We start from the raw sequence: 13,981 nt of genomic DNA on the forward strand, positions 1-13,981 counted from the left end.
AATTTACTTAGTCCTGCTCAGCGAAAGGGGCTGGATTTGATGACATCAAGATCCCTTTCAGCCCAACTTTTCTATGATTCTGTGATTCCAAGTAGTGCTCTTTTTTATAGGTACCAGTAGTATTTCTATCATCAAACACTGTAACAAGAAGGGTGGCAAGAACTCCATTGCACAGAAAATGCCAGTTCAGTAAATCACACAGAATTCAGTAATTTAATTGAAGTAATGATCCAAAAGACTCCATTTAGAAAGTGTCTCTTCTGATAGCACCTTCTTTATATACACCGAGACTTCACTCTTCGGCAAACACAACAGTAAAAGAGCAAGGAGCAAAGATCTAGCCATAGGCTGAACAATTTCATTTTTACAATATGTTGTTCTCCTTGAACTGAGAACAGATAATGAAGTTGGAGACAACTAAATGGGAAGTATTTTGTGTTAGAAGATTTTACAAAGGATCTTAGATAGAGAAGAAAATAAACACTAAATGTGGAAATATCAAGGGAAAATGGCGAGAAAATGGGTAATCTCAATTATTAATCCATATACTGTATGCTCCCAGCACCGGATTCTACAGTTTCTGACTAGCCTTTATTATAGCTCCTTTCTGACTGTACAAATGCAAGCATCAAGGGTTCAGAAGGTGTTTAATGGAGACCATCAACTCCACTAACATGACTCGGGGCAGTACTGTAAGAAGGGGATTTGATGGCACAGATCAGATTCTACATGGTAGTTTTCCTGCTGATGTAAAGAAGATTCTGATGTGGAAACATGATTCTATTTTCTGCAGGAACAAGGTGGAACCTTCTGAAATTACTAGAAACCTTCTGACGTTACTAAGAGAGCACAGTAACAGACCAGGTGTTTCTCTTTTATATACAAGCCCTGCTGAGAATGGCCATTAGTCAGCAGAGTAAGAACTAGACATTCTGATTACATGGTTAAAAACAAAGAATCTAAATCGTCTCCTCAAATAATGTCACATTTTTAAAATGGCATGTATCCAAAGAGGATACAAAATACCTGTTAGTTATTGTTTTTGTTTGTTTGTTTGATTTTTGTATATTTTAAGCAATGTATCAAAAACCAATTTCCAGTTTCCAAAGAGGTAAGATTTTTCCTGAGGAGTCTTCATTTTTATTTTATTTTTATTTTTTTGCATGTGCGTGGAATCCTTGTTTTATGAACAAATCAATATGAAGGTTGCTGACTACAATGCTTTACTATTTGATAGCTTCAGAGCATAAGCTTGGGAGAATGCAGTCTGCAGGGTTCTATGTAATAAATCTGTGGCCGCAGACTTCACAGTCAGTAACTATTGCTCATCATCCAAACATCATAAAGAACAGAACCCACTACCGTCTGCTGCAAAAATGAATGGCAATGTAGAATCCCCCTATGCAGAAAAACCTGCTTTAGCTCAGTTGATAGAATCCTCTGATTTTTAACAGAGAAGGTTCTAAGTTCTGTGTCACATGTTCATGGTGACATTTGCATCTGTGAAGTCACAGACTGGTATCTATTGGACTGAACCACAGTGGACTCCTAATACCTGAGGGACAGCTTTGCTTAACTGCTGAGATCAAGTAATGCACCGAAGAGGTGCCCTCTTCTGAGTGGAAAATCAAACCTGCTCAGTTGCTTACAAAAAGAATGTTCAGATTTGATTTTATCATCATGTTCAAGCCAGGCCACACAGGATATAAGCCCTAATACAATCACAGCAGATAGACAGTTTCCTTCAGCACATGTGGTAGTCGTTCATATTTCTAGAACGAAGATGCTAGGTTCTATCTCTGAATATGTGCAGTTTAGATGGTGAGTGAGATGTTTATGTATGTAGCCAGAGACTTGTGACAATGGTATTAAAAGCTCTGGAATACTCAGAAATAAATGGTACAGTACATCTATGTCTCTGTGCTAAACTTGAGACCTGGAAGGGAACAGTAAAATTCCCAAGGAGGCTCATCTGATTTTTTTTTCCTCCTAGCATTTTCTAAGTGTACTTAGGCAGTTTAAAATAACCCTTCAGAATAGTTCACAGAATTCTACACGGAGCAGAGATTATAAAAGAGCTGCAAGAATGGCAAATGAATTAAAATAAAGACATTGCGGATTAAGATAGTGTATAAATAATGTCTGCTGGAAACAGTTTTATATATTTCTGAAATCTTCTCCAGTTTGAGAAGGCTGCTGAATGGCTTCATGGACATGACAATATCTCTGAGGTCATGTCAGGGAATACCAGGTTGACAAATCACATACTGAAGCGGACTTATAATGATCTAAATTCTCATTCTCTCACCGCACCAGACATGAGATTTATTCAGTGGTGGCAGAATAACTTTTACATAAAATGAACTTCGACTGGGGGGGGAAGAGTATGCCCACTTTTGTCTGGGAGCCCCCAGATCAATTCCTTGCTGGGAAGAGGACATTAAGAGCTAGATTTTCAGAAGTGCTCAGCAGCCACAATCAAGGTCAGACTTTCAAAAGAGCTCAGTTCCCATTAGGCACCCAAAGAAACTGACTGGATTTGCATAAAAACTCATTAAGTCAGGTGCTGAGCTCTTTTGAAAATCTGGCCATAAATTTCACAATGGGCATTGGATTAGCTGTTTAGGAGGCAAAGTTAAGAAACAGCTGATATGCAATCACCAAGCACTTTCATACTGTAAATTGGGTTTTTTTTACAAATACTTAGGCAGATTGATCAGCGTTATTAACCCTGCATGGATTAAGACTGTTTTTAATAGATTGGATGGAACATGCTAGCATTGAGTATTTAATGTAAACAAGGACGGTTTGTTACTATTGAGTTGAACTGTCTAAAGTTCCAAGAGAGAGATAAGGTCGGTGAGGTTATATCTTTTATTGGACCACCTTCTGCTAGTGAAAGGGATGAGCTCTCAAGCTCTACAGAGATCTTCTTCAGGTCTCTTATGTAGTTTGCTTTAAATGTTGAAAGCACCAGATCTGCAAACTGAGCTTAATTAAATTTTTTAAGCAATAAAGAATATGAATTACACTGGTGACCAGAGCATTGAGACAGAATTGGCAGTACAGTAACAACAAGGAACATTTCTTAATTGAATAACACTAACAAGTGTTGGAAATATACAGAAATGGCTACAAATTAGTTTGGATTAAATTAAATTCAATCTTCTCAACACGGATAAAAACTGGCTGTTGGTCGTGAAACAACTGGTGATGATAAATTACACTATATTATGCTGTGGGGACGTAACTGCTGGAAGGTTTGGTTTGATTTTTTAATAGATTAATAAATGCTCTGGAAAATGTAGTAATGAGCACATTAATGAAATGTACAGATGATACAAGGTGTAAGATCCCACACTGTGTTATGTAGGTACACTACAGAGGGAGTTTTCATCCCTTTAAGTCCTACTATACACATATCAAAAATATAGACATTACACAACTCATTGAGGTGACAAAGTACATTAGAAGTTAGCCAATATCATTAAGAAACTCATGGTAACACCAGTTTTTGCGATAAGAAAAAAAAATCTTGAGATTCACACTGCAGAATCTCACCATCTCCAGCAATAAAATAAAATAAAAAAATAAAATGCACCCACAGTTTTAAGACTGACAAAAAATTCCAGGCTCCAGTCCTACCACTGACATGGGGAACTTTTTGTTTTAATCTGGGCCATAGTGTCATTAAATAAGGGGATCATTCAGATGTCAAAGGATACAAAGAAAAGATTCTCCCTGAGGCTAGACTTTGCATCTCAGCCCTGCAGAGGAAGCAGTACAAAGCTACATTGCCTCGGCAGGAGCAAACATAACCACTCACTGTGGCACTCTGTCACCCTCAAGTGGTGGCTGGGTCACAGAAACTGATTGATGGGGTTGCCACTGCCTTAGCTAATAGACATATCTTTTTAGCTCAAGCAGTAAAGGCTCATGTTTTAAGATCTAGATGTCCCAGGTTCAGTTTTCCCTCTCGTGACAAACCAGGGGCACAGCATTACTGAGGGTATGTTCCCACCATGGGTGGACATACCTGCGCTAGCTCTTTGAGCTGGCATGCTAAAAATAGCAGTATATCAGCAGCAGGACATTCGGCTGCTCACACTAGCCACCCAAGTACAGTCTCACCCATCCACCTGGGTACGTACTTGAGTGGCTAGCCTGAACCACCGCCTGTGCCACATGGCCACGCTGCTATTTTGGGGCACTAGCCCAAGGACAGCAAGCACGGTGCATCTACCCAAGCTGGGACTTGTGCCTCCCAGCTGCTGTGTAGACAAACCCTGAGTGGGTATGGATTACATAGGCACCATCTTGGTGCTGCTGGTTGTGCACAGGAGGCAAGTAAACAGCACCATTCATTCGGAGGGAGCAGAGTGCTCCCACCAGTACACAGACCCTGTTCTGTAGGCCTGTGCGAAAGGCGGGTGACCCAGGGTTCAGTTTCTTCCCTTTTCTGCATCCTGCTCTCCAAGAGGGAGTGGACTGCAATGGTGAGTGGCCCTTGAACAGTTCTGCGAGGGGAGGGAGACTTCTTGTTCACTCGCTGCTGACAAGCCAGCCCTTACAATGTTGGGGTAATATTTGTCCAGATTATTTTATTTTTCTTGTTGAGTCTGGAATCATATGTACATTTCACGGTTGTTGCACCTTGTATATGGTGCAAATTCTGCATGGCAAGAACAGAGAACCTGTGCTCCTGATCTTACAGTATGAGGACTGTGCTGGTGGTAGGGATAGATGGCAGTAGAGGCCATACAGAGAAGTTTCCATGATGAGACCATGTAGAAATAGCAGCCTGATTTTACAGGGCATCAGGACACTGGGAGAGATGTCGTGAGGTCATGAATCTCAGGTTTCAGTACTGGGGTGTCAACAATATTTCATAGGGCCACTGAAGATCTCACTAGCAGCGGAGGGGACTGAATTCCCTTGCATTTTCTGAGATTTATGATTCATAAAATTGCAGCCTGAAAATATTTACCATAGTCCTGTCTCTTCTGCATTATTGCATATTGGGTCATGCCATTAGTAATGAATAGTTTTAATGCTGTATTGTTTTCCCATTGTTTCCACTTCAGGAGTTACAACGTGAAACTGGCTCAGATAGATTCCTACATGAAAACTGAGGAATAAATTGTTTCCTTTCAACCTGTGTCTTTTATTGAAAAGTGGACCATTAAATCATGTTAAAAATTATCTGGCCATTGATTTTATTACTTTCTAAGAGAATCTCAAGCCAAACTTTAACTAAGAGTCAAAGGAAGGAAAATCTTTCAGCTTTATTGACATTTCACAATTTTGCCATTAGGAGAGTGGGACCTTCATAGAAACTGCTGGATGCAAATGAATGGTTGTGCAGGTTCACGTGTAATGACCTATTTTTAGAGGAAAACTGCAACCTATTAATGTTTCATTTGCTGTCAAGCACATTTTGATTAAAACTAAGAAGCTCAAATTCAATGTGAACATTTTAATATCTCAGGCTGTTACTATAAATATTTTTACAACTACTTAAAAGATCATATTCAGAGAATGTTCTGGCTCACATTTATCTCTCTCAGAAGAACAGGTTCTAATGTGCAATGCTGCCTTTGAGGGACTTTTAAATATATAATGGCTGCTGCATTTTCCCATGAATTTACTCACGATCTAAATTTAATTGATTACTGGGTAAATAACCAAGATACCTTGAGCATGAAAGGAGCTGTATAAAAACAAATTCCCTCCTACATATGAGCTATGTATTATCATATTATGGTATGTACAGTGCATATGCAATGTATTGTGTGTATTGTCCTAGCTGTCAATATTAGAGCTTTGACTTCTAAATGTTTTAAGATGATTGATCACAGGCCACTTGCTTCAGTTTAAATAATACAAATCAAGGGACACTCTTAGTTTCATCGATTCGCTATTCATAGGCATGCAGGAAGGAGGAGTGAGAAAGAACAATGAGCTCTGTGGGTTGAAGATGAAATTTGATGACAAATTATCACCAAAGACCCAGCCTAGATTGGTCCTTTAAGGCCAGGGGTTCTCAACCTTTTTCTTTCTGAGGCCTCCCCCAACATGCTATAAAAACTCCATGGTCCACCTGTGCCACAACAACTGTTTCTCTGCATATAAAAGCCAGGGCCACCATTAGGGGGTAGCAAACAGGGCAATTGCCCAGCGCCCCATGCCACAGGTGGCCCTGCAAAGCTAAGTTCCTCAGGCTTCGGCTTCAGCCCCGGTTGGTGGTACTTGGAGCCCTGGGGTTTCGGCTTTCTGCCCTGGGCCCCAACAGGTCTAATGCCAGCCCTGCTTTGCAGACCCCCTGAAACCTGCTCACAGCCCCCCAGTGGGTTCCAGACCCCTGGTTGAGAACCACTGCTTTACGGCACAGCTCTGAAGTGTGGAAGTTCGGGGTCTGATCCAGCACACACCAAAGTCAATGGGCATTAGATCGGGCCATCTGAGAGGGGTTTTACTTCAGGCAACCAGCTCTGGATCTATGGCCCTTTTCTTCATTGCCCTCTTTGGGGAAATGAGTAACATCTAGTCAACCTTCACTTTGCCTGCACTGTGTATCTGCACAAGAAGCAAACACTAAGCTCTCTGGATTTCTTCTTTGTTGTTGGTCTGAGCGAGATCTTCAAAGGCATTAAATGCTAGTATCTCATATATGACTAAGAATAGATCTTTAACTGCACTATTTGAATGATATTTGTAACAATTAATTAAAGCACATTTGTTAAAGGTATAGCATTCCCAGCAAAGGCGTTTACTTATATTTTAGTCTCAAGCTCAACTTTAGCTGTCACAAAAACTACTAGACTTTATCAAGATATATTGCCCTGTAGTTACATACAATACAGTTGTTCATCACCAGAAAAAAATGCATAATTTTGTGTCAACATGTGAGCTGTTCTATTCACTGTATTTGATTTAAAGAAAAAAATCATTTCAATGTGCTGAGTTGTGCTGCATGCTTGACTGACTGAAATGTATCCTAATAATGGGAAGAAATGACATCATAATGCACACGTGAATGCAAAGTGAGCAATAAAGGATATTTATTTGGAACTAATGAAGATGTAATCAGTAGAGCTGGATGAAACTGTTTGGCTGAAACTTTTTTGGGGGGAGAAAAATGCAAATTTGGCAATGCTGAAATGTTTCATGAGTTCATCTCAAATATGCCAAATTGTTTTAGTTGAAAATAAAAACAAATAATATGAAAAAAAAATGCTTCATTTTGACATCATCTGAATGAAATGTTTCAATTTTTCAATTCAAAGCGACTTTTCCATTCAACATTAATTTACATTTTATTTTAAAAATTAAACATGTTAAAAATGCTTGAAATCTAAATGAAACATTTTATCTTGGCGAGAATGAAACATACAGTTTGACCAAAATCAATTTTTGTAATGTTTCATTGGCCAAAAATGTAAAGAAAATTGTGGTCAAGCTGAAATGACTTTTTATTTTTATTATTTTTTGGAATTTCCAGCCAACTGAAAAATCTGTTATTCACTCAGCTCCAGTAATGATACCTATGTGGAAGAAAACCATCCATAAATATTAACAATTGCCAACGTTTAGAGTTTTTTTGCTAATTATTTGCACAGTTAAAAGAAATCTTTGCTGAAGAATAAGAAATATAGTAATATACTAAAATGTCTACCCAAATGTAAGGAGTAGGAGAGATAATGCTATGAATAATGATAGTCTAGATGTATGTGCTGGAGACATACATTTGGTTTTGAAGGAAGTGAGGAATGAAAAACACAGGAGCAATGACTCTCGGGATAGATTACTGATCACCTGGACAGGAGCGTGAGCACTAGATGAAATTAAGAAAGGGAAACTATATGTTGAATTTCATTAAAAAAACTCTCCTACAGTGAGATACATTAGGCTGTGCTAGTCTCCCAGGGTTGGTTGAAGCCCATCACCAGGGATTTTTAAAACCAGGCTGGATATAAAAACTAGGAAATGTACCATTGGGAACAATTCTACTGTGGCACAAAGGTGGACCAACAAATATAACCGTTCTTTTCTTTCTCGTCTATATTTCTACTGCAGGATTAAATCAAGCTTATGATCAAAAGATGGAAAAGTTTTCAGCATAGAAAAGTTACCAGGCCCCAGAGAATTGGAGACACAGTATTTAAGAGGATGTCAGCTCGTGAATCACTTGGTGTGATATTTTCCTATCTTCATTGTGACTGTTGTATTGCACACACAGTAAATAAAAATTCTATGACGTGTGACCTGGTTGTTTTTATTCCCCCCAAATTTTAATACAGAGGTCGTATGATTTTTCCCAAATGATTTTTTTAAACATTCCTACCTTAAGTGGTTTGTAAAGTGCTAAATAGACCCCGAACATGAAGGAAAGGATCTAGTGTATGTGACTGCTGTATTTTTTAGGTTTGCCAACTAGGAAATACAACATTTTCTCATTTGTTATAATTGAGAAGTTTCATAATTCATTTCAGAATTCAAAGTTCGGATGGCTCATGTGACTGCCAGCGATCTACACACAGCTTTCCATCTTTCCCCTAAGAAATCTGAATTTCGGCTCTGATCGTGCAGCTGACAGCATGCAAGTTGCTGCACCCATGAAGACCCCCATTTGCTTCAATGCTGCTCACAGCAGTCGCAGCAAGGTACTTGCGCAGTAGCCATTGAAGGTTTATAGCCTTTGCTGGACGCTGTGTAATGGAATATTTTAAAAGTTGTAACCATTGTATAGCTACTCTCTCACTGGCTGTCAATAAAATATTTTAACTGAAAAACTGTACTACATAAAAGCATTAATGGCCTGATCCAAAAGCCACTGAAGTCAACAGGAGTCTTTCCATTGACTTAAATGGTGTTTAGATCAGGAGCTACGTTAGGCAGGCTTCCAATGTAGGAATACTGTTAAAAACCTAAATAACAGATTTTATGGCCTTATTAATTATCTAGCTAAGCAACCACTACTACTATGCAGACAAGTGAATGCTGCTTACTAAAAGCCAATGATCAGTATGTTTATGGGCTATAACTGCATTTTTATAATCTATTAAACTGGATATGTGGAAATAATGGAAGGAAATCTCAGTAATTAAAGCAAAGGTTCTTCTAATTAACTGCAAAGCACAATCAAAGTCTAATGGAACGGCAGCAGAAATAATTGAAAGGAGATAAATGAGAATAAAAATTGAATTTTTACACATATTTGGCTTTTCACAGCAGAACTGAGTCCATTTACAGCAATTACAACAAATTTGTTATTAACAAACTGTACGAACACATTTGGAAGTTAGAATGTCACTGTATAAATGGAGCTGAAATTAACATATTAAAGAATCAGGCATACTGAACTACAAGAATCCAAGAAACCGAAAGCCTTATCGGTTAACATAACAATAATACACAAAAGTTGCACAGTTTTGGAAGTTAATTGCTAATTCAGGTTAATTAGTTTGATAACTATCATTGTATGGGTTTATAAGAAAACATAAAGCTGTCCTTCTTCTCACAATAATTCTATTTTGTCATGTTATAGTGAGATAGGTTCTGGTGGAACTCAGATTACACCTACCACACAGTGCAATATAGTTAACCGAAACAAGAACTGTAGCAGAGCAGAGCAATATTCTATCACAAGTTTTTCTCTCTCAAGTGGGCTTTAGGATTCTCAGTACTAGACACTTAATGTCCAGTTCCCCACTGGCGTAAATCAGCATAAATCCACTGAAGTCAGTGGAGCTCGGCCAACTCACACCAACTGAAGATCTCACCCCTAGTCTCCTTTCTTAAGCAATAGAGCAGGTATAAAATGACTAGCAGGAACACAAGCTTTCCCAAACTTCCCTGCCAAAAGGCCTTCAGCCCAGGCCTGGAGAGGACACCTCAAAGAGGTCAGTCTCCATGTCTATTAAATCTTGTGCTAACTGTGAAGGTAGCAATTATGGTTCCGTCCACTGGGAACTGGTCCAAGGCAACTGAACTCATTTCATAAATGCTAACAAACCCTCAGATGGTAACAACTTTCAGTCACTACTGACCTGCGCCAGGTTCCAAATGGTGACCTAAGACCTGATTCAAAGTCCAAACACCCAATGATTTCAGTGGGCTTTGGATCAGGAACTAGAGCAGAAAAGATCTATATCCAGTTATCAATCTACTGAGCCAATCAGTGCTCTGCTACTCACCTTTTAACCAGACCACAATGATACGCTGATTTTTATTCTCTTACCATTACTGCTACTATATTATTATTATATTTTATGATAGCACCAAGCACTAGAACTACCAAAGTGAGTAAAGGATAGTTTTCTGCTAGTATGTGTAATATGTATGGAAAGTGCTGTTGGATATATTTTTAACAGAATAAAATTGCTGACATGTGGCCTTTTAAAAAGTGGAATGCTTAATGAAATGTACATTTTCCATTTTACAAAAAAATGGGGAACTAAAATATTTAGCCTGCTAGTTGCTCTGCGAAATGTTTTGTTGGGTTTCAGTGTTTTTTATTAGTTATTTCTGTATTGCCAATTTGGATTACTCAGCCCCATCAAATGTGGTGGTTTTCCCCAAAAATGAAGGGTATCATTTTTGAGATTTTTCTCTTCCTCCCCACCCTCTCAATTTTTTCAAAAACTGTTTTTGTTAATTTCAAATCCCAAAACACAAAAAAAGTTAAAATAATTCCAAGGAAAATCTGGAAAATGAAAAGTCAGACCATATTGAAAAGCAGGGTAACAAAACACACTTTTAAAATTGCCAATGTTTCCATTTTTTCCCCCTAATTTTAAACCAGCTCCCTCTCTCTGAACACAACTATGAAAGTATTAATGGAATCACATGTGGTTCAGATCTTTTTAGCCAGCGTGTTTACAGTACATGGTCCTGTTTATTCTACTTGAAAGGACACAATGGATTGAAAGGTACAATATCTGGATTTTTACCTCATGCACTCATACCTTCTCTGTGTCGATCCCTTTAGACATGGACCATGTTGAGACAATATAATCCATGACTCGTTCACTAAGGCCTTTTGGGACTTGATATAATTTGAGGAAATCCCTCACATTGTTCAGCATCTCATGGTATCGGTTGGTGTTGGCATACATTTGCTGGAAAATGGTGGTGACATTTCCAAAAATAGTTGCATAAAGAAGAGCTGAAAGAGAGAAAATGGCAAACAAAGATAAATTTCTATACTCCACAAAAATAGGCTTAATCATTTCAATAAGTGTTTTGCAAGAAAGAGAAAATCAACTGCAAATGGTTGCAGACTCATTTGTGTGTGCTGAAAAGTTCTAGTTACACACACACATATATATTCACATACTTATATTCAGAGGACTTTTTCTTATGTGAACTCATATTCCTCTTCATCTGTCATATTTAATTTCCTCATATGACTCCCACCAACAAAAAACAAGGAGGAAATGCCACTAAAAGGAAGAACTGGTGAACAACTGAAAAGAAACCAGTCAAAAATGAACTGGCCCAAATAGAAAAAGCCTTCCACTAAACCTTATTAAAGGGATTCTGTGAATATACTCTGAAATACAAGGTGGGTGAGGTCATATATTTTATTGGGCCAAGTTCTGTTGGTGAGAGAGACAAGCTTCTTGAAAGTGTGTATTTCTTACCAACAGAAATTGGCCCAATAGAAGATATGACCTAACACACCTTGTGTCTCTAATATCCTGGGACCAATACGGCTACAACAACACTGACATACTCTGAGAGGCAGTACATTGGCAGGGACCAGGAACTGAGAATAGGGTGTCCCTATCTTGATCCAGATAAGACCATGCAACAGAGAACAGAGACAACTGAGTCAATCTCTGAAGCCTGGCAAGGATGTTTCTGGATAGACAGTGGCCAAGATCCTTGGCTGTGGCCCAGGACTACCCAGTGCAGGTCCAGAGGATGTTGTATCCTACATCCTGGATCAGCTGTGCATCAGCTCTGGTGTAACATGAGCTCTATATTATGTCAGCTGCCGGTTGCCTCAAGAACAGAAAATGGAGAGGAGAAAGGTGTAGGGAAGCCTCAGTCACATCTCCTTGCCACTGGCCACATCTCTATATCAGCAGCTGGGTGTATGTGGCATAGAAGCCACCACACCAGATATATACCAGAGGCATATTCCCCCTCTGCTGGGGTGGTTTCCCCACCCTACCCAGCTACACCAGTTTTAGGGCCAGACTGTGCCCGCAATGTTGTGCAAAGCAGGTGCACCATATCCCAGGATAAGGAAATCAAGTAACTCAGACCTAGTGTAAAGGCTTTCCATTAGAGATGGGCCTGCACCAAATCCCTAGGTCCAAATACTCCAATTCTTTGAAAAGTAGGAGCTTCAACTTCAAACCCAGACCCAAATTTGGGCCAAACCAAAACCATATATCTAAACATTTCTGAATTTGCGAGTGTTCAAAATCTGAATCTATATCTAAATGCTGTGGCTTGGATCCGTCTCTATATATCCTATACATTTGTGCTAGCCGAGAGCAGCCTGAGGCCACTTTCCAGCTATGTTTTCCAGCCTCAGCTTAATGCACTGCTAGTGCAACTCAAGGAAACATCACTGTCTCCAGTTCTGAAGGGAAAATCATTAATGATAATAATGGGACTAAAGCATGTGCTTAAATGCTTTTTTCAATAGGGATGGATGTATGCTCTTAAAGGTATTTAGCTTCCTTATTGATTCGGGACCTAATTATTCTTGAGAAGAAGCCATAAATAAATAAATAGCACTCTTCTCTTAAACACTGTAGACTTTACAGAAAGAAAATTATTTTGATTTCTCCAGTACCAGTGTGTTGCATTTTCATTCTGTCCTTGGCATCAACTAATATACGGAAGTGTGTGTGTCATGTTTAATCGTCTTTGCTTGGAAGTACTATACTGCAGAAAGCAGCTGTGTTTACATATTCCTTTTTAAAAAAAAAATACGCAGCATACAAATAGGAAAAAAACAAGCCACTGTGAAAAGATAACTACTTTCTATCTCCTAATTCATAACAGTTTCCTTTTGTATACAACAGATTTTTCACCTCACTCCAGAAAATTGACTTAATTTTATGGACATTTAGTCCAATTTATCACTGCTCTTCCAGAGGCAGCAATTTTTTAAAAGATATGGTGTTTGTTTAAAAATACTTGAATAGTAGAAATATTGCACTGACATTTCTCAAGAATTTCTTGAATATTTAAATGTAAAAATGAAACACCAGAATTAAGCAGAGATGTGGTGTTCTCTGCCTCATCAGAGTCTAGGGGGATGCATTCTGATTGGTTGGATAGACATATGAGCTCTATGATCAAGTAAGGTCACAGCGGGAATAGCACTTATGAATATGAGGTTTAAATTCTGGAAAGCTGGGGAGATTCATGTTCTTACTATAGAACTGTGCCAAAATCAAGAAATCCGTATAGACCTTGTTCTTCATTGTTTTACTGATTTTATATATATAATATATATCACAACTGGCAGGGCCGCCCAGAGCAGGGGGGCAAGTGGGGCGATTTGCCCTGGGCCCCACAGGGGCCCCCAAGAGAGTTTTTCGGGGCCCCTGGAGCGGGGTCCTTCACTCGCTCCGGCAGACCCAGAAAACTCTCACGGGGCCTGGGTCCCCGAAGCTACTTCCGCTCTGGGTCTTCGGCGGTGGGGGGTCCTTCTGCTCCGGGGCGGAAGGACCCCCTGCAGCCGAATTACTGCCGAAGCGGGACCCGCCACCGAAGTGCAGCCGGGTCTTCGGTGGTAATTTGGCAGCGGGGAGGTCCTTCCGTTCCAGGGGCCGAAGGGCCCCGAAGACCCGCGGCAGGGGCGCCCTGCCGCCAAAGACCAGGCTGCACTTCGGCGGCGGGTCCCACTTTGGCGGTAATTCGGCGGCGGGGGGCCCCCACCGCAGGTCTTCGGGGCCCTTCGGCGGTGGGTCCCGGAGTGGAAGGACCCCCCACCACCGAATTACTGCCGAAG

The 13,981-nt window shown here is 39.7% G+C and overlaps 1 protein-coding gene and 1 long non-coding RNA gene across 5 annotated transcripts in view; one reads left to right on the top strand and one right to left on the bottom strand.

The window, feature by feature from the left end:
• KCNH5 (potassium voltage-gated channel subfamily H member 5) overlaps positions 1-13,981 on the bottom strand; it is a 260,681-nt gene that overhangs the window by 65,981 nt on the left and 180,719 nt on the right. For all 4 annotated transcript variants that reach the window (XM_045012158.1, XM_045012156.1, XM_045012155.1 and 1 more), the window contains one exon: positions 10,968-11,167. In XM_045012158.1, coding sequence (XP_044868093.1) covers positions 10,968-11,167 — 200 coding nt within the window. The remainder of the gene's footprint in view (positions 1-10,967; positions 11,168-13,981) is intronic.
• On the top strand, positions 1,542-8,627 carry LOC123367870. Its single transcript, XR_006578634.1, has 3 exons — positions 1,542-1,821; positions 8,077-8,191; positions 8,493-8,627. It is a non-coding gene; the product is annotated as an uncharacterized LOC123367870 (long non-coding RNA).

Source organism: Mauremys mutica, chromosome 4 (genome assembly GCF_020497125.1).
Source record: "Mauremys mutica isolate MM-2020 ecotype Southern chromosome 4, ASM2049712v1, whole genome shotgun sequence".
In the NCBI taxonomy this organism is placed as follows: domain Eukaryota; kingdom Metazoa; phylum Chordata; order Testudines; family Geoemydidae; genus Mauremys; species Mauremys mutica.